The sequence below is a fragment of the Narcine bancroftii genome, chromosome 10 (genome assembly GCF_036971445.1).
Source record: "Narcine bancroftii isolate sNarBan1 chromosome 10, sNarBan1.hap1, whole genome shotgun sequence".
NCBI lineage: Eukaryota > Metazoa > Chordata > Chondrichthyes > Torpediniformes > Narcinidae > Narcine > Narcine bancroftii.
The window spans coordinates 45091576-45112031 of record NC_091478.1 but is presented as its reverse complement, the minus strand read 5'-3'; the positions used below and the strand labels follow the sequence as shown (position 1 = coordinate 45112031).

At 40.8% G+C, this 20456-nt stretch overlaps 1 protein-coding gene across 1 annotated transcript in view; it reads left to right on the top strand.

The window, feature by feature from the left end:
- herc4 (HECT and RLD domain containing E3 ubiquitin protein ligase 4) overlaps positions 1 to 19852 on the top strand; it is a 115495-nt gene extending 95643 nt beyond the window's left edge. The window contains exons 19-24 of the mRNA XM_069900828.1: positions 216 to 382; positions 2458 to 2524; positions 8779 to 8861; positions 10509 to 10692; positions 19308 to 19410; positions 19526 to 19852. Of these exons, the coding sequence (XP_069756929.1) occupies positions 216 to 382; positions 2458 to 2524; positions 8779 to 8861; positions 10509 to 10692; positions 19308 to 19410; positions 19526 to 19734 (813 nt within the window). The 3' untranslated portion in view covers positions 19735 to 19852. The remainder of the gene's footprint in view (positions 1 to 215; positions 383 to 2457; positions 2525 to 8778; positions 8862 to 10508; positions 10693 to 19307; positions 19411 to 19525) is intronic.
- The last annotated feature ends 604 nt before the right edge of the window (positions 19853 to 20456 follow it).

Genomic DNA, 20456 nt, shown 5'->3' with positions numbered 1-20456 from the left:
CACATGCTGGATTCCTGACTTTTAGGTTATGGTTCTCTGCTGGAAATCAGCTATTTGGTGATTCAATATTAAAAATGAATGCCAGTTTCACAATATTCCATGATTGATTTACTTAATGTGAATAATCAACCTTTCAGAGCACTGTGTTATTTAGTTACAGGAATGGAAAGAAAAATGAGCATTACTATGAGGTAATCACAATTCTGTTTGTTTAGACCTTTGAAGAAATTGATTTATTTCATTTGATTGGTGTCGTCTGTGGACTTGCCATCTACAACTTCACAATTGTTGATCTGCATTTTCCATTGGCTTTGTACAAGAAACTTCTAAATCGGAAACCTACTTTAGATGACTTGAAGGAGTTGATGCCTGTCATTGGCAGGTTAGTTACTGTCTTTTTTTTTAATTCATTCAAGCACTCTTCACATTCTACAGGAGTATTTTTAATATGGACTATGAGAAAAATTGCATTGTTCATCACACTTCTAAAATCTGCTTCATGCATCACCTGTCATTAAATAAACAAGTCTCAGAATCTGCATAGTAAATTGCTTCTATTTTTCATCTCATTAATTTTCCCACGTTCTCTGTTTCTAGTAAAGCTGATAATTAGTTGCAGATAATAGATGCAGTTAACATGGAACTAGCTTTTGCTGCATTAATGTGTAACAAAACTCATTTGATTTGTTTTAAACTGCATTCTCTTCATATCAAAATCCCTCAAGATCATATTCGTTTCACAAATTGGGCTTCGATCATGGATTCAGCAGCAACTTCATCTTGTGAAGCCTGAGCTCAGTAACCCCACCCCCCCCCCCCCCCCCCCCCCCCGTAGCTTAGATTCTACTGATTCAATTGTTTTAACCGTGGCTTGCATGTGATCAGATATTCAGGTAACCTTCCTAATGAAACAGATGTGGCATTCGGTGGTTAGGTAAAATTTTAGGGGTCTCAATTGATCATCATTGCCACAATTGATTGACAAGAGTATTAATTAAGTCCCTTAACATTAATATAGACAAACTTAAAAATAAATGCTGCCTTCTGCAGAAAAACAAGAATAAAACAGTAAGAGACATTAGCCAAACCTTAGGATTACCAAAATTAACTGTTTGCAACATCATTAAGAAGAAAGAGCATACTGGTGCACCCAGAAATCGCCAAGGAACTAGTATTCCAAGGAAGACTTCAACCACTCTTGACAGAAGTATTCACTTCATGAAAAAAAATTACCCAAATCCCTGCCCAACAGATCAGAAACACCCTTCAGAAGGCAGTTGTGGATGTGTCAGTGATAACTAACCAAAGAAGATTTCATGAACAGAAATAGAGGTTGCACTGCAAGATGAAAACCAGGACAAAGGCGGTGTGCTTTGGATCTTGGGCAGTTCCTTTATGCCTTCAAACTTTGCTCTTACCATCACTCTGATGCAGGTCAATCTTAGTCTCCTCTGTCCACAAGACCTTTTTCCAAAATCCTTCAGGCTCTTTTAAATACTTCTTGGCAAATGATAATCTGGCCACCCCTTCTGTACCTAACTATTGGTTTGTATTTTGCAGTGTAGCCTCTATATTTCTGTTCATGAAATCTTCTGTGGACAGTGGTTGTTGTCCACACCTGCCTCCTGAAGGTGCTTCTAATCTTTCAGCCATATATTTGGGGATTTTTCTTCATTATGATGAGAATTCTTCTGTCATCACCAATGCAAGTCTTCCTTGGCCTATCAGTCCCTTTGCGATTACTGAGCTCACCTGTACACTCTTTCTTAATAACGTTCCACACTGTTGATTTGGGTAATCCTAAGGTTTGGGATGAATTTTATTATTGTTTTATTCTTGTTTTTCAGCCCCATTATGGCTTCTTTAACTTTCAACTCTGGTCCTCGTGTTGAAAAATGATCATAAGTTTAGAAGCAAGCCTAGCTCTCTTATACCTAGACCAATGAAGTAATTAAACATCACCTGAGTACTGTACTCACAAACTCCAATGAAGCCAAATGTCCCAAACTTTATGATGCCCTGAACTAGGTGAGCTATGTATAAAAAGTGCTGTCAGTTCTACTTGGTCAAACCAAAATGTATGCCAATAACCTTGAATAAAATCTGGACTGTGCCCCTAAATTTGTAATCAAACTATTCAAACATAATTAAAAACTTGAGCACAGGGGCAAATAAAGGGAAAAAAAAAGTCTTTGTCCCAGACACTATGGAGGGCAATTTATGTTGTATATTTTAAAATTATTATTATTAGTTGTAAAATGTCTACTGCCCTGTAGAACTTTGTGAAGGTCAGGTGTGCATACAACTCGATTGATAAATATGGTACTCCTGGTTTTATATTTTCTTAATGCTAGTAAGTGTTCATAAAAAATAATATTTTTAATGTCAAATTTATTGTGCACATGTACATGTTGCAGAAAATTAGTTCTTTCTTTATCATCTTAAATTATTATATAGAAGTATGCAACAGCTACTAGATCACCCAGAAGAGGATGTGGAAGACATCTTCTCCCTCAACTTTACAGTAAGTCATTATTGAAATGAGATTTTCTCTGTTTCCATGCAGTTTTGTACGCTGTGATTTGTCTTTGAGTCCAAAATGCGATGGAGGAAGTAAAGGTAAGTATCGTCAATACGGTTTGATATTTGGCTTCCATGCAAATTTAACATTAGCATAAAACTGATATAAGAGTTTGCAGATGACACAACAGTAGTTGGCCTCATCAGCTGAAACAATGAGTAGAACTACAAAGAGGTGGAAAATCTCAACGTGGTCTAGATGAAGGAGATGAATGTGAACTTCCATTAGGACTAGGAACGAGCATCCTCCACTAAAGTAGAGAACATCAAGTTCCTCGGAGTCTACTTAACAAGTGAGCTAACCTGGGCTCGTCTCACTTGTCAGGAAAGCACAACAACGTCTGCGCCTCCTGAGAAAATTGATGTTGGCAAGACCACCATCATGCCAACTTTCTATAGGAGCTCTATTGAGAGTGACCTGGCCGGCTGCATCAGTGTGCTGTGGTTGCTGTAGAGAAGTGAATTGGAGGTTAATCCACAGGACTATAAGAGTGGCAGAGATGAATGCTGGGGTCTCCCTCTGCCAGGATAGTTGTCTGAAGAGACCTTGGAAAATCAATGAGGACCCTTCCACCCCGCACACAGCATCTTTCAGCTGGTCTCGTCAGGAAGAGATACAGGAGTGTTAGAGCCAATACCATGAGGCTGAGGAACAGTTCCTTCCCTCAGGCAGTGAATCTACTGAACAACAAAATGAACTGCTTGTACTAACCTTCCAAAACTCAACTATTTATTAAACAATATTTATTTATTTTTATGTGTATATTCTGCATATGTATCGGTCGTCTGTATGTACCTTAATGTCTGTGTGCATGTTTTTGCATCAAGGACTGTGGAACGCTTTTTCATCCTGTCGTACTTGTGCAATCGGATGATAAATAAATTTGAACTTGACGATGAGGGTATGTGATACAAGAGTGGCAAAGGGTACATATGCCTGAACATTGTTGAGATCATAACTTCAGTGTCCGCCATTAGGAAGAATGGTGGGGAGAGAGATAATAATATTAAAGGATTCTGTAACCATCAAGAAATTTAAATTGTGATTCCAAGGAAAAAAATCTCCTATAAATGGAACTATGAAGGAAGATGAGTGGTTTTTCATGTGTGTAATATACGTAATGTGCATATTGCATATTGCAAGAAGCGTTAAGAAGGGAGACATTTGTAGAAAACTTCTGTAGTAAATGGGTTTTGCAGAGTGGAAGAGTTCACTGTCTTGTACTGAAAGGATCAGAGCTGGTTGTATTTAATTTTTTTTATTTTTTAAAATGTAGACATGCAGGATGGTAACAGGCCATTTCAGCCTACTAGCCAGTGCTGCCCAATTAACCTACAACCCCCGGTACATTTGTGAACAGTAGCAGGAAACTGGACCCGTGGGGAAAACCCACACGGACTCGGGGAGAACGTACAAACTCCTTACAGACAGCATGAACAAACTCCTTACAGGCAGCACGAGATTCGATCCCTGGTCCCGATCGCTGGTGCTGGGACAGGAATGCGCTAACCGCTACGCTAACCTTGGCACCCAATTATTTACTTTTTATATCATTTGATGTTGTGCGCAAGGAATGTAATCTTGAAATTAGAAGATAAAGTGGAAGTAGCAGTTCAGAAAGAGTGAAGGCTGTTGTGGATGGCTTCAAAAAAACAGACTTATCAAATGGAAATTAATGCAATAATTATAATTCTATAATCAATCACAAGATAAGTAGGTGGCTCTGCAGAGCTCTCTGTAGAGGCCATAAGAAAGAACAGCATCTTTTGGAGGATACAGAAGTCAAGAAACGAGGATGGATTTGTGGAAGAACATTAAATTTTGCCTCCTGTGGATGCCAAAAGAGCAGCTGAGTTCCTCCAGTATCTCAGTGTATTTTGGCTACAATCACAGTGCCTGCAGATTTCCGTGTTTCAATCAAACCACATTCACAGACCTCAAATCCCATCCCTAGAACTCAGTTAATTTCTACATACAAATTGCATAGAATTTACAGCACAAATGAATGATATTTCCCTCTATGGAGCTATTTGTGCTCTTTCATTGAGCTTTATCTTTGTTTCTTTCCTTCTCAAATAGATACTTCTGTGCAATTCGATTACTTTGTGGTTGTGATAAACAAATTCTAAGCACTCAAAAGAATTTAATCTTGAAGTCTATTTTGGGTTTATTATACTTAACCTTTAATTTTGATTGTCATAAGTAAACCATCTTTCTGTATCCTCTTCATCCATTCACTTCTCAATTTACAACTTCAAGTTTATCGTCACGCCTACTGAGGTACAGTCAGTGCAGTCAGCCCAAACATCATACAACTATAAAAGCACAGTGCAGAGTTAGAGAGATCAGTTAGATGAGAATAAGTGCAATATTATTTTGCTATTATGGGGATCATTCAGGAGTCTGGTAGCAGTGGGAAAGAAACTGTCCTCATGAACTCACACTCTTCGTCACAACAAGAGGAAAGAGACGAAGGTGAGGCCAAAGTGAGATGAGTCCTTTAGTTTGTTGGCTGATTTTCAAAGGTAATAGGAAGGGTTGATGGAGAGTTTGATGGATTGAGCCACATTCACAATTCTTGCTGTTTCTTGCTATCTTGAGCAGAGCATTTCCCTATGCTCTGCAGTAATTCATCCTGACAAGATGCTTTCAATACTCTAACTGGAGAAGTTATTGAGGGATGCAGGAAATATGCTGATATTCCCAAGGCTTTTGAACTCCTCCATTGAATAACCAAACCTTTTAAGTCCCAGCTTTTATTAAAAGATAACTGAGTACTAGGGATGGGATTTGAGCTCTGTGAATGATACTGTGTTTACCATCACTGAAATCACAAAGGCAGAGAGCAAAAGATAATAGCTTTTTAAATCAAGATGTGGTTTCAAAGCACACAAGAAATTTGGTGGCCAAAGTGTATCAATTTAAAATTTCCATGAAATATATTTCAAATTCCACGCTGTCTGTGAGGAGTTTATGTTCTCCCTGTGTCTGCATGGGTTTTCTCTAGGGCCAATAGTTTTCTCCCACCATTCAAAAAGGTACCAGGGGTGTAGGTTAATGGGGTATAAATTGGGTGGCATGGAATCGTATGCTCAAATGGCCTGTTACCGTGCTGTATGTCTAAATTAAATTAAAATAGGAATAAATATTGAAAGAAAGGCAAGTGGAGGTTGGTCTTTAGGATTATGGATTATTTGAACAATGAATTTTCAATTTCTGGATAATGTGTAATGCATGTGCAAACCCTGAGTGGGGTGTTAATTGCTCTAGTATTAGGTGACTTTTCCCTCAAGGATATAGTTTTGGTTGTTAAATCAATGCATTTGTTGTATGATTATGCAATTTTTTTCACTTTTTAAATTAAGTAAGTACTTGTTCCATTTTCAAGTTTAGAATTAATGTACTAAGTTGCAATAAGTGAAAGATGTACATTTTAAAGGTATAGATATAATTTTCTTTCCATGATATTTTTGAGAATATCCTTGAAACTCGTCCTTTAATAGTCTGCTAATCTCAGAAAAGAATCTGTTTAAGGATTCCAGTGTCAGAAACGTGTCTGATTTGGTTTAGTAAACAGAGCCAACAAGAATGACTTCATTTAGTAAATAGAGCCACCTTGAGTGTATTTGGAGTTTCATCGCTGGGGATGTTGACCTTGAAGAGAATATTGTTCCTGTGACCTGTTTTTCATCTAAACTGCTTGTGAACCAGATATTGAAAATAGTGTGGCCGGAGAGGATCACGAGAAGAACTATGATGGGGGAAGTGAACAGGTACAGGAAGAGTGGCTGTCAGTTGGTCTCACAGTGTCAGTGAATGACCGAGTGAATCTACTCGGCCCTTTCAGTTCTGATCGGCTTGACCCACTCTCCAATTGTTACAGCTTGGGAGTAGGGTGGAAGAGAGTAAGCTAATGGAAATGGCCCATTTCCATCCCAAAGACAACGCCCACATAGTCAGTAAGTTCATCCTCCTGCACCCTGCCTATCTCCTCAATGCTGATCTATGTGTTCAGGGTATCCATAAGTCAGGCATTCATAATATGAGGAAGACCTGCATTGTTTTGCTTATCCTCCAGTGACTTTGGAAGACTTTATGGGGACACCATTGGTACATTGGAGGACAGTAATGACTGCTGCATGGTAACCTATGTCATCGATGTCTGCCTTCAGTGTGAGGTAGCTCTTGAGGTTAAGGAAGTAGTTTTTGTTTTCCTGATCTGAAACCTTTATTGTTAGATGATAGTGTTACACAGCAAGGTCCTGATGATAGAGCACCTCTATATTGTGTAGTGCTTTTAATAATTGAGTTAGTGGTAATTTGGAGCTAGGTCTCTCGAAGTGTAAATGCAAGCAACATATACATCACCTCGGCTCAACTACTGGAGTCGGAGTGATTGTTGACCAGTTTTCCATTAGTGTTGTAGGTTCATTCATTCCACAATGGCAATCTCGTTGGAGTTCAGGTTCTGCATTGAAGTGGAAAAGATTGAGAAAATTGTTGATGGTGGAATTGACTCTGGTGGGTGCTGAGTTTTTAAAAAAATTCTGCATGCCAGTCTGAAGTCGGTATAAGATGGCAGTGAATTTTAGTGGGATTTAAGATGGTGCTTCACTGTCCCTCCCAGTTGATGGCGCCAAAGATGTTGAGGTTGAGAAATATGGCGGAGACTTCTCCTTCCATTGCTCTAGTTGTTACTTTGTGTTAAAATAAGAATGTCTTTAGTGTAATAAATTTTGCATATTTTAAATCAGAGCTTAATGTGGGAACAAGTGAACTCTGACCAAATCTGCTGAAGGTGCTTTCATCTTTGTTTTTAATTGAGGTTTTGATCACCAACCAGGGGTGTATTTTTTAAATATCATTATTTTTAGAAATGTACATATTTTAATCAGTCCTTTTTTTTAAAATTCAGATCTCAACTAATTTTGAAACTTTTTAATTTCCATTAGTTCTGAATATAATTTTTCATGGTACTGTATTTTTATTGTTTTCTCTATTGTAATGTAATGGCTTTTACTTCTTGATTGGTGACATGAGCTATTGGTACTGATTTTCTGCCCTCGACAAACAATATGTACTTTGTAGATATTCAGTCTTTCAAATGATCATCATTAAACTAGTTAACTGGATTGAAATTTTCTGGGTCTATTCAATCCTTGTAATCAAAGAGGTTGGCAGTTTCTAAAAGATGCCTTCAAATCAATCTAGAAATTAAAATTTCACCTTTTACTAGCAATGTTTTAAATATTGTGTTGAGAAAGAGTATCAGGTTGGGTGGCTTCACACACGACACAAGGGCTTTATTAACACAATTTTTGAAGAGCTGGGAAAACCAAAGTGAATAAAACGTGCACAATTTATAAAAAAGCATGGGAAATGTTAAACAGTACACAATTACTAATTTACATAAGCGATGCAGACATTCACACACAATAAGCAGGGGTTCTACACACCCTTCTGGACGCCTAATTGTTAGGAGGCAGTTCTAGTACAGGTACACACTATAAGCAGGGGTTCTACACACCCTTCCAGACCCCTGATCGTCAGGAGGCTGCTCTAAGTACACGTACATACTATACACAGGGATATACACACGCTCCTGGATCCCTGATCATTGGGAGGTGTGGCTCTACTGCGTATTGATCTATAGCAATACTATGGCTCAGCTTCAGTGCGTTGTACACCTTACCCGCGATCCTTCCAAGCAACATCCACAGTAGTGACTGGCATGGAGCAGTGGCTGTGGCTCTAACCACAACGCAGAGAGAGAGAGAGAATGTGCTGTGGTACTATATACAGTGCTAATCTGTGCTTCTAGCCAATTATGCCCCGAGGTGATTTGAAGTAACCAATGGCAAGGCGTGCACAAATGGGTGGCCAGAGTCCAACCTTGATTAACAGATGATGTGACTTCCGAATAAGTTTCAGATGGGGAGGACATATGACCACTCACAAAATACACATTCCAGACAGGCAGGGAGGCAACGTTTCATCCACACACAACAATGTTGTGTATATTTGATGTTTATAATCTTGCAAAGGAGGAAAGATCTGCCAGTCTAGAATACAATTATTAGAAGTCTTGGTCTTTGCTTGTCATCAATATAAATGCTTCTTGTGAAACAAAACTCTTTAGCATTGATTTGGCTAATAGTTTAAGAATTTTGTTTTAACTTTCTTCAATTTTTAATCAGATTACAGTAGAAAAGTTTGGTCTAACGGAAGTTAAAGAGTTGATTCCAGATGGCACCAATATTCCCGTCACTAAAGATAACAGGTGAGAAACATTAGTCAAATCCAATAACCTGCAGACAGGATTTCAGGTGATATATGGTTGTTTAATGAAATCAGTGATGATGCAATTCTTGGAAGGTGATAATGTAAATGAATGAACCCTTTGGACTTGGTGCCCCTGCATTCAGGGACTACCAACAAGCATACGTGTTCCATCTCGGTTTTCAGGGACTATAAACTGTGTCCCCATTTTCCAGGATTGGCTTCATACCCAACCACCAGCTGGTTCGTACTGGTGTTCGTTCTGTAGTTTACCCATGGACCCAGTCTAGAGTATATATTAAAGGTTAAAAATGCCCAAAGTCCAAATGGGTCATTTGGCAGCAGAATATGAAATACCATTTCCTATCTCTATTCTTATTTGTTTGCGTGAATTTACACACATCATGAAACCAATGGGTTGCATGTTGGAGGGAAGATTGAGAGGGTGAACTGTTGAAGGAGAATACACACCCATAAAGAAGAAGTAATCTCCTTTCCATGGTGGTTCTTTGATCACTTATCTTTAAGTTTGGATCATGCACCACTGTTCTGTCTTAAGAACTCACATAATTCTCTGATCTTTATTTTAAACTAGCTCTAATTTTTCTTTCTGATTCTAATTTCTTTTGGAAATTGCATGATTCAGGTCTCCCTTACTTGGAACTTGTTAACTTCCAATTCTTTCATGAATTATGAAAACACATGGTATTTTGTTTAAATAACACAATTGGAACAATGAGGATTCATATAGACGGATGGATGTATATAAAATTTGGAGAGGCTAAATCATAGGAAACATGTCCCTTCAGCACAGCCTAAAGTTGGGGAGGGGGGCGGGGAAGGAACCCTGATTTTGTTAACTGCTTTGTTCCTGCATGTTGCTCCTGGTTCCATCACTCCACCTACAATAGATAGATGGGGTTCTCTGAGAAGGGGAAGGAAGTGTTTAATGCTCAACGCAGTTATTCAATATTTGCATCACTCTGGTGTTCACAGTCCTGGTCCCATTCCCACACCTACCCATCCACAGGTGAACTGTAGATTAACGTTTAGCATTTAAATGTTGTTTTCTCCATTTCTTCTATAGTCCCAAACTGAACTAGAGACCCCAAGTCTTCCCAGGCTTTTTCACTCAGTCTGAGATCTCCCACTGATCCCAAGGCCAGGAGATTCCTGTGAAGAACTGATGCTTGGCCATTTGAAATAATACTCTGTGCCAAATGACTCCAATCCGTCCATCTTCCAGCCTGCAAAGAAACTTATTGGGGGCAGTTGGTGAAGTAAATGTTACCCCTCACCTTTGATCGGTCAGAAAGGAAAGTGTTACTGCTTTGCATCACTGCTGTTTGTTTCTTCTGTTTTATAGAAGAATTGATTTACTGATTTCTATTTTGCTATGTTGTCCACTATTAATCACTGAAATTTTCACTGGTAAGAAAGAGTCAAGTATCCAGTAATGAAACTGGTACTTTCTGGAAATAATACTACAGGAGACATCGAAATATGTCTACATTGAGCTGAAAATGTTGGCTTGAATAGGAATTCTTGAAAAATTATTTTTACAAAAGTTAAATAACTTTATCGTTGAAGGTTTTTTCTTACGTTGAAATTTCTGAGTGAATAAGAAATTTTGTTTGCACTTTTCCAGACATGGATTTGTGGATGCATACGTTGACTTTGTGTTCAACAAGTCAATTGCTCCTTTATTTGATGCTTTCTATGAAAGCTTTCACAAAGTGTGTGGAGGGAAAGTACTTCAACTCTTTCAGCCTAATGAATTACAGGCAATGGTGATTGGAAACACAAACTATGATTGGAAAGAATGGGAAAAGGTTAGTGTACTCGCAACAGGTGAAAGTGAAATTTTGTTACTTAAAATGTGAAGGATGGTAGAACAGAGCAAAATAATTTTTTTTTCCCAGTTGCATGCTGTTTTTGTTAAGCTTCTAACTTTGACAATAAGTACAGCCGACCAAATAGCACTGCAAGTTTCTTGTCTCCGGTGTTGCACACTAAACAAAGAATGCTTTGAATGTTGTGAATATCCACAATGTATGTCTGAAGAATGTTTCAGTGGGTGATACTGTAATAGGTGTAAAACAAAAATCTGCGGACCCTGTGGTTGAAATAAAAACACAATGCTGGAGAAACTAACCGGTCGGTAGGTGGTAAAACATCATAATGGCTTGGATTTCAGCCTCTGACAAGATAACCAAGTTGTCAGATGGTGCAGATTTTGCTTTTCCTGATGTCAGATCAATTTTTGAGTTTCTCTAGAACTGGTATCATTAAGCAGGCTCAGCGGCTTTTCACGGTGGAAAAATTCTCACAGACATGAACCAGGAAATAACCAGCATAGTTTTTAACCACAAACAGTCCAACTCTGATTGTCCAAAATGGTAGGAACCAGGCCCATTTTGGATAAAACAGGTTTTTTTTGGAGAACTGGTCATTTTTTAAAAAACAGCCCAGTAGCAACAGCAAATCACTTCTAACAGCGTTTAAATGACAAGGGAAGGCTTTTTAAGCATTAAAATAATGTTTAATTCTCACCAAAATAATGCTGGGCGCAACCAATCACTTGCACCACCCCACCGAGATCCACGCTGCTGACGGCGGCCTGAGGGCCAAGGTCCCCGGTCAATTCGGCTCTGAAAAAATGTTGGATAAATGAGGATTTTGGAGAATCCAGTTTTGGATCATCAAAGTTGTTGCTGTATTTAAATTCCTCACAAAATGAACAAATAAATGACACATTCAATTAGGAATAGGATAGTGGCTGGGCACAGTTTTGGAAAATACCTTCAATGAGCCCATAAATGCACTGCAGTTGCCTTTTGGCCCTTTCTATTTATTTCATTGCAAGTTCCCAGCATCTCCAAGTAACAGAAAGCAGCTTTGGTGCTGTTTCTACATAGAGAGCCTACTGCCTTGAATAATTGTCGGACAGCCAATGTCATCATGAGTTTATTGTCAGACACAGTGTATAATGTACATACATTGCTTCAGCCAAATAGGTACTGTACTTGTAAAACAAAAAGCTACAGGAGTAATGGAAATTTTTAAAAAAGACATTAAATACAAATGATAGGTAATAAAAATATACAGTAATCCTAGTTCAAAACAAATGATTTGCATGGCCAGGTCTCGTGGCTTCAAATCTTTGATGTTCATCATCAGTCACACTCGAGATCTTAAAAAAAAATAACATAAGAATATCGAAAATAAATTAAATGATAATGAAGAATTGAGTTGCTGAAGAGGGGGCCGAGGGACCTTACACCTGTCTCCATTGATGCAACGGAGGTGGAGAGCTTTAGAATCTTCTTTTGAGTTCTTGGGGAATCCATTTCAGAAGACCTCTCCTGGAGCCAGCACATTGAGGTAACCGTGTACCTGTTCAGCTGTGCAAGTAATGGCATGTATACATTGGATGATGTATATGACAAACTAGTTATATTTCTCATTAATTGGATTAGACACTGCTGTGCTTGCTCTAAAACTTAAAACTCTGCAGACACTGTGGTTGAAGTAAAAACACAATGCTGGAGGTCAATCAGTGTCCTTTATCTTCCTCTGGCTTGGCTTCGCGGACGAAGATTTATGGAGGGGTAATGTCCACGTCGGCTGCAGGCTCGTTTGTGGCTGACAAGTCCGATGCGGGACAGGCAGACACGGTTGCAGCGGTTGCAAGGGAAAAATGGTTGGTTGGGGTTGGGTGTAGGGTTTTTCCTCCTTTGTCTTTTGTCAGTGAGGTGGGCTCTGCGGTCTTTTTCAAAGGAGGTTGCTACCCACCGAACTGTGAGGCACAAAGATGTACGGTTTGAGGCAATATCAGCCCACTGGCGGTGGTCAATGTGGCAGGCACCAAGAGATTTCTTTAGGCAGTCCTTGTACCTCTTCTTTGGTGCACCTCTGTCACGGTGGCCAGTGGAGAGCTCGCCATATAACGCGATCTTGGGAAGGCAATGGTCCTCCATTCTGGAGACGTGGCCTACCCAGCGCAGTTGGATCTTTAGCAGCGTGGATTCGATGCTGTCGGCCTCTGCCATCTCGAGTACTTCGATGTTAGGGATGAAGTCGCTCCAATGAATGTTGAGGATAGAGTGGAGACAACGCTGGTGGAAGCGTTCTAGGAGCCGTATGTGATGCCAGTAGAGGACCCATGATTAGGAGCCAAACAGGAGTGTGGGTATGACAACGGCTCTGTATACGCTAATCTTTGTGATGTTTTTCAGTTGGTTGTTTTTCCAGACTCTTTTGAGTAGTCTTCCAAAGGCGCTATTTGCCTTGGCGAGTCTGTTGTCTATCTCGTTGTCAATCCTTGCATCCGATGAAATGGTGCAGCCGAGATAGGTAAACTGGTTGACCTTTTTGAGTTTTGTGTGCCCGATGGAGATGTGGGGGGGCTGGTAGTCATGGTGGGGAGCTGGCTGATGGAGGACCTCAGTTTTCTTCAGGCTGACTTCCAGGCCAAACATTTTGGCAGTTTCCGCAAAACAGGACGTCAAGCGCTGAAGAGCTGGCTCTGAATGGGCAACTAAAGCGGCATCGTCTGCAAAGAGTAGTTCACAGACAAGTTTCTCTTGTGTCGTGGTGTGAGCTTGCATGTGCCTCAGATTGAAGAGACTGCCATCCATGCGGTACCGGATGTAAACAGCGTCTTCATTGTTGAGGTCTTTCATTGCTTGTTTCAGCATCATGCTGAAGAAGATTGAAAAGAGTGTTGGTGCGAGAACGCAGCCTTGCTTCACGCCATTGTTAATGGAGAAGGGTTCAGAGAGCTCATTGCTGTATCTGACCTGACCTTGTTGGTTTTCGTGCAGTTGGATAACCATATTGAGGGACTTTGGGGGGCATCCGAGGCGCTCTAGTATTTGCCAAAGCCCTTTCCTGCTCATGATGTCGAAGGTTTTGGTGAGGTCAACAAAGGTGATGTAGAGTCCTTTGTTTTGTTCTCTGCACTTTTCTTGGAGCTGTCTGAGGGCAAAGACCATGTCAGTAGTTCCTCTGTTTGCGCGAAAGCCGCACTGTGATTCTGGGAGAACATTTTCGGCGACACTAGGTATTATTCTATTTAGGAGAATCCTAGCGAAGATTATGCCTGCAATGGAGAGCAGCGTGATTCCCCTGTAGTTTGAGCAGTCTGATTTCTCGCCTTTCTTTATAGAGTAAAGATAAAGAGTAAAGATAAAGATACATAACCAATGTTTCTGGCTTGAGCTCTTCATCAAGGTTGAATATCAAAAATCTTTATCTTTGCCACATAAAGTACATAGTTTGACCTGCTGAGTTTCTCCAGCATTAAGTTTTTACTGCTGTGCTTGCAACAGGTTTCATCAGGGGCAGACTTGGCAGGCTGGCTTCCCAGCCTGAAGGAAAATCAGGCTTCCTCGCTGAAGCCCATGAGGAGTCCATAAGAGACAAACCATGGCAGCAAGGTGGAAGGTTCAACCAACAGTTTCAACTGACAGCAGGTCATTACAGGCATGCCTGGGTACATTCCAGTAAATGCATTGCCACCAGGGAAGAAGATGTTCCTTCTGTAATATGATAACAAGGCTCTTCAAGACCAAGTGCTCCATTTCAAAATCCCTCAGCACTCCTAACATGCCATTTGATTTTCTGACTGGGCACCTGTGTTGTCACCACCAGTTCTCATTCTGATGATTTTACACTTAATCCAAGTTGAGCTCCCACTGCTACCTTTCTGTTCACACACCTAGTCTGTACAGATCATTACCGATAATTCCAGATTACTAGCAATATTGCCTGTTGAAGTGCCAGTTGATGAAGTAGACAAAGATGATGTGGTCAAACAATAATCATGGCTTCTCATGGTACAATAATGAAAGACAATAGATGCATATACAGTTCTATCCAAGGGGAGTGTAGAGATAATGCACAGCCAATGTTAGTACAGCAAGGCTCATCAGAAGGGAGACATTCACCACAGTCTCCCCCTGGCAGAAGAAGGGTTAAAATCAAAAGGACAGCTGCTAGGAAAGACTGAAGTAAGCGATACATGGATACCATTGTATCTAGTCTTAAAGGGCCATTGAGCATACTCTTAACAGCCAAATAACGCCAATATCTAGCAAGCAATTGAAATATGAGATGTTTTATGAATATGTCAACCTATCAGGTTGTTTATGAATTCTGGTGCTTCATCTCAAAGCAGGTGAAGCAACCTGCAACCTTGGGAACTGGTACAGGTCCTGGGTCTGTAGTGTGGGAAGGACTGGCTTCTGGACCCGCTCCAGAATCGCCAGCATGAGGCAGTGGAGTCTCAGCATGGCCATTTGAAAGCTTACTAAGGGTCACAGGCTTGGGGGGGGGGGGGGGGGGTGGGGGGTGGTGAGTCCAACGTCTCAGGCTCACTGTGAGTAGGGGTGTGAGGAAGGGGCAAACAGGTGAGGCCAGATCTCTGAGGGGTACAGTGTCAGTACTCCTGTCTGGGAATTTAACATAACCGTAGTTGGGGTTAGTATCCGAGCATGGCTCTTCAGCAGCATGGTTTCAGGCTCGGATAAACAGGCTGGCCAGTCCATCACAGTTCCTGATTTCCTAGGAAAGGCAAACATGCGTTCATGAGGTGTTTGATTTGTTGCAGTACACAATAAAGACCGAATAGAATGTAGTGCCTCAGGCAACACCTCCTGCCATCTGGTAACAGGGTAACCATGTGTTTTTAAAGCAAGATTAACAGTCTTCCAGACTGTAGCATTGGCCCTTTCAACCTGCCCATTGCCCTGCGGGTTGTAGCTCGTGGTACAGCTGGTGGCAATCCCCTTTCGTAGCAGGGCTCACCACAGTTCAGCGCTCATGAATGCTGAGCCTCTATCGGTATGAATGTAATTGGGAAAACCAAAAATGCTGAAAATTTTGTCAAGTGACTTAATGACAGATGCTGATGAGACGTCAGGGCAGGGTATTGCAAAGGGAAACCTGGAATATTCGTCAATTACAGTAAGGAAATATACATTTTTGTTGTTGGAAGGCAACGGCCCTTTAAAATCTAAGCTAATCCTCTCAAAAGGTCGGGAAGCCTTGATGAGAGTGGCCTCTAAAGCTTTGAAGTGTGGTGACTTGCATTTTGCGCAAACAGGACAGCTTTTAGTCAGTTTCCTGACTTCTTCCAGAGAGTAAGGAAGGTTGTTAGCCCTTGTGTAGTGGAAGAATCTCGTGACTCCTGGGTGGCACAGTCTGCTATGTATCTCTGAGCCCCTCCAGCTGAGCACCAGCAGCAGATCGTGACAATGCGTCAGAGGGATCATTTAACCTGCCCGGTCTGTACTGGATCTCATAATTATAAGTTGAGAGTTCTATTCACCAGTGTGCCATCTTATTGTTCTTGATTTTACTTTTGTGTTTAGTACTGAACATGTCGGCTACAGATTTCTGATCAGTGACGAGTAAATTTTCTGCTGGCTAGAAAGTATCACCAGTAGCGAACAGCTTCAATAATAACCTGGGCTTTTTTTTAATGGCAGAATGTTTAAGTTCAGGTCCACGTAACGTGCGGGAGAAGAATGCCACAGGTCTACCCTTTTGATTAAGGGTTCCTGCCAAGGCACAATCTGAAGCATCAGTTTCCACTTGGAATGGGACATCCTCGTCAATGGACGAGAGTGCAGCTTTGGCAATATCAGCTTTAATTCTCTCGAAAGCCTTCAAGGCCATTGGAGAGAGGAAAAGATTTAGTGTCAAACAGAAGGTGTGCCTTCGTGGCTTTGTCCCAAACCCATTTGCAGTAGTAGGAAAATAATCTCATACACCTTTTAAGGGCTTTCATTGAGTTCGGGGGTGGTAACTTCTTAAGTGGGGCCATTCTTTCAGGATCGGGGCGGATTTCGCCCTTGCAGACAATGTAGCCCAGAATGGGTAGCTCTGTCACGTTGAACACACATTTGCCCTCGTTAAATGTAAGGTTGAGTTCTTTAGCTGTTGCTAAAAATTTCTTTAAGTTGTTGTCGTGCTCAGCCTGTGTTTTCCCACAGATAGTGACATTATTCAGATAGGAAAACGTACCCTGTAACTCATACGTCCTAACAATCTTATCCATTTCCCTCTGAAACACTGACTCACCATTAGTAACTCCAAAAGGTATCCTTTTAAACTGGTATAAGCCCCCCATCAGCCTCAAAGGCTGTATAGAGCCGTTCCTTTTTTTTAAATGGGGATTTGATGGTAAGCTGCTTTGAGGTCGATAGTAGAGTACACTTTGTATTCCGCTATCTGATTAATCATTTCATTGATGCGTGGCAGGGGGTAGGCATCCAGGTAAGTGTAACAGTTGATTGGATGCAGTCAATAGCCAGTCGTTTCTTAGTGTGATTTTTCACAACTACCACCTGGGCTCACCACAGACTCTTACTGGGTTCAATTACTCCCTCTTTAAGCAACCTCTGGGTCTCAGCTTTGATAAACTCATGATCTTCTTTGCTGTAAGAACGGCTCTTAGTGGCATCGGTCAACACTCGGGGGATAAATCACTGAAAAGGGAGGGAGCTTTGATCTTTAATGTGGACAGACCGCAGTAACTAGCACGGGGGATGGTAAGTGTGGGTAGTAGCCCACCGAAATTTAACACTAAACTGTTCATCTGAAATTGAATATTTAACCCCAGTACCACAGGGGCACAGAGCTCTGGCATAATAAAGAGCCACACATCAGCAGGCAATGTCCCTGCAAATTTAAAGTAACTTTACACTTGTCCCGTACAGTTTTTGTAAGTTCACTACAAGCCATCGATATCTTTCGATTTGCTGGATATCTCCGCATATTTAAGGCTTTGGCAACTCTCTCGTGGATGTAGCTGTCAGCACTCTCCGAGTCTATTAGACAATCAAGAGTCTCACCGTTCACCTCCTCTTTATAGTCGAACGTTCCAGTCCTTAACATATCCCCCAAGCTTTAGAATCAATTGAGCTATCACAGGGGATCTCACCTCGCCATCACTTGAAGTCGATTCAGCCTGCTCGTCTGAAGATTCCCCCTTTTCATAGTTGTCTTCCATTCCTGCAGCTCCAGGACGCATTTTCTTGGTGCTTCTCTTATCAGTGGGAGTACTTTTCGCCTTACACACTTTAGCAAAGTGGCCAAGTTTCCCACAATAGCTGCAGGTAGCAAATTGATCCAGGCCCTTCTGTGTGGTGTGTCAGCTATTATCACAGAAGTAGCATTTTTCAGGAGTTTGCCTTTTTATTTCCTTCGGGGTTCCAGCACTTCTGGATGTTTCCTTTTCGGTTTCTAGCATTTTACTGGTCTGCATGGCACTTCTCAGTGTTTTGGCTAGAGTGACTCCCTGGTCATAGGTTAAGGGCTCCGTCTCCAGCAACCTCTGTCGGATGTAACTGGAGTCAATCCTGTTGACTAAAGCATGCAGCTTCGAGGCATTGCGGTGCTGTTGCACATTGACTGCCCCGACATTGTATTTGTTTGCCAGCGAGTCAGAAACCCCGGGTTTCTGGCGTCTCGTCAGCAACTGGTGTCGAGCGAGCACCACATTCCGTGGCGTCGCACAGTAAGCAGTCAGACGTTCCCATGCTATAGCCACAGTGGTAGCTCCTTGCGTTACAGTGAAAGGGACCTCACCCAGCAGAAAGTTCAAATGGCCCCATTGTATCACTTCATCAACCACGTTGTTTCAAGCCATGTAGTAATCGAAACAAGCAATCCAGTGGTTGAAAATTTCTCTGGCCCTCGGGGCAGACTGGTCAATTATCAGCCAATCTGGCTTGAGTGCTGCATCCATTTCTGCTAATAAAATTGAAGGGCCAGTTGATAAAGTAGACAAAGATGATGTGGTCAAACAATAATCATGGCTTTTATTAGCAGAAACTCATGGTACAATAATGAAAGACAATAGATGCATATACAGTTATATCCAAGGGGAGTGTCCATAACAGAAGAGATAATGCACAGCCAATGTTAGTACAGCAAGGCACGCCAGAGGGGAGACAGGCAGCTTGGCAGACATTCACCACACCTGTTACAACCAAATTGCTGAAAAATAGGTTTGAAAAATATCCTGCACAATTCAGGCAGTCTCCCTCCCACCACCCTTCCCCTTCCCATTTCTCCTCCTTTCTCCATCTCCACCTATCACTCACTGCCTTTGTGACCACATCTCCCTCCCTAATGTTTGGACACTTGCTGACATTTTCCCACACCTTGATGCTCAAGCCTGAAATGTCAGTTCTGCATTTTGACCTTTGCTCTATAAAGGACACTGCTTGACCTGAGTTTCTCCAGCGTTGTATGTTTTTACTTTAACACAGTGTCTGCAGATTTTTGAGTTTTACTAGTTTTAAATATTAGTCATTTTAGAATTTATGGCCAACTGGTTTTAATATTGATATTTTTCAGCCACGTGAAATTCAACCTAACATGACTTTTTAATCTGCAGCCCAGTGATTTTTCGTGTTTTTTTAAATATATATAGAATACTGAATATAAAGGAGAATACTGGGCAGAACATCCTACCATCAAATTCTTCTGGGAAGTGTTCCATGAACTACCCTTGGAAAAGAAAAAGCAGTTCCTCTGTAAGTTTAGATTAATTCAGATATTCTTGTACATATGATTTATAATTATGATTTTCTTTTTGCCCAAGTCTTAATAGGTCTGGAAATGATTGCATTTTGTTTTTTTTTATTCCAGTGTTTCTAACTGGAAGTGACCGTATCCCAATACTTGGTATGAAGAGCCTAAAATTTATCATTCAGCCAACAGGAGGTGGAGATAACTACCTTCCAGTGGCACACACCTGCTTTAATCTTCTGGATCTGCCAAAATACACAGACAAGGAAATCCTCAGAACCAAACTAGTTAAAGCCATCGACCATTCTGAAGGCTTCAGTCTGGTGTAAAAAAAACACTCAGTAACTACAATTTTTGATTCTTGACGTGAAAAGAATCCTTGGAAGAAGTGCTGTGTGAGGAGAAACTGAACTGAACAAAATACAGTGATGCGCTTACAGTGTTAAATTAGCATTTTTTATAAAATCATGTATACTGTTAATCTTGCATATTTTAGGCACATTTACAATTTATGCATATCAATACTCTATATTGGTAACATCAGAACAAGTGCCATTACTTTGCCCTTTAGATAGGATGTCAACTGGAGTTCTGGTAGACAAGAGTGCAGTTGCATGAAAAATTCTCCCTTTTATATTGAGTGTTTGCAAAAACAAATTAAGTTGCCTGTAAGATTAATTGTTATTTTGCAGTTAGTTTGGAGCCACAAAGTTTCTTAAGTTTTTTTTTAATGATGCAGTTACTTGATGATGTGTGTTACAAAAAGTACATGTGACATCACTGGCATGCTGTAAATAGCTTATGTTTATAAAGTCTTCTGTCCTTCACAAATTATTTTGAAACATTTACATTATTACTTAAATTGTGGGCCCTTGGTTATCAGCCTAATATTGGCACAACCTGCACCAAGAATGATGCAGAAATAAGCAACAGGCTTAGTTTCAACAATGACATCAATCTCAAAGCTTCAAACAAGATCTCACTGGAGCTGAGAACACAATCACGGTAAAGGATCTCCATTCTTACTCTAAAATTACTTCCAATACCATTT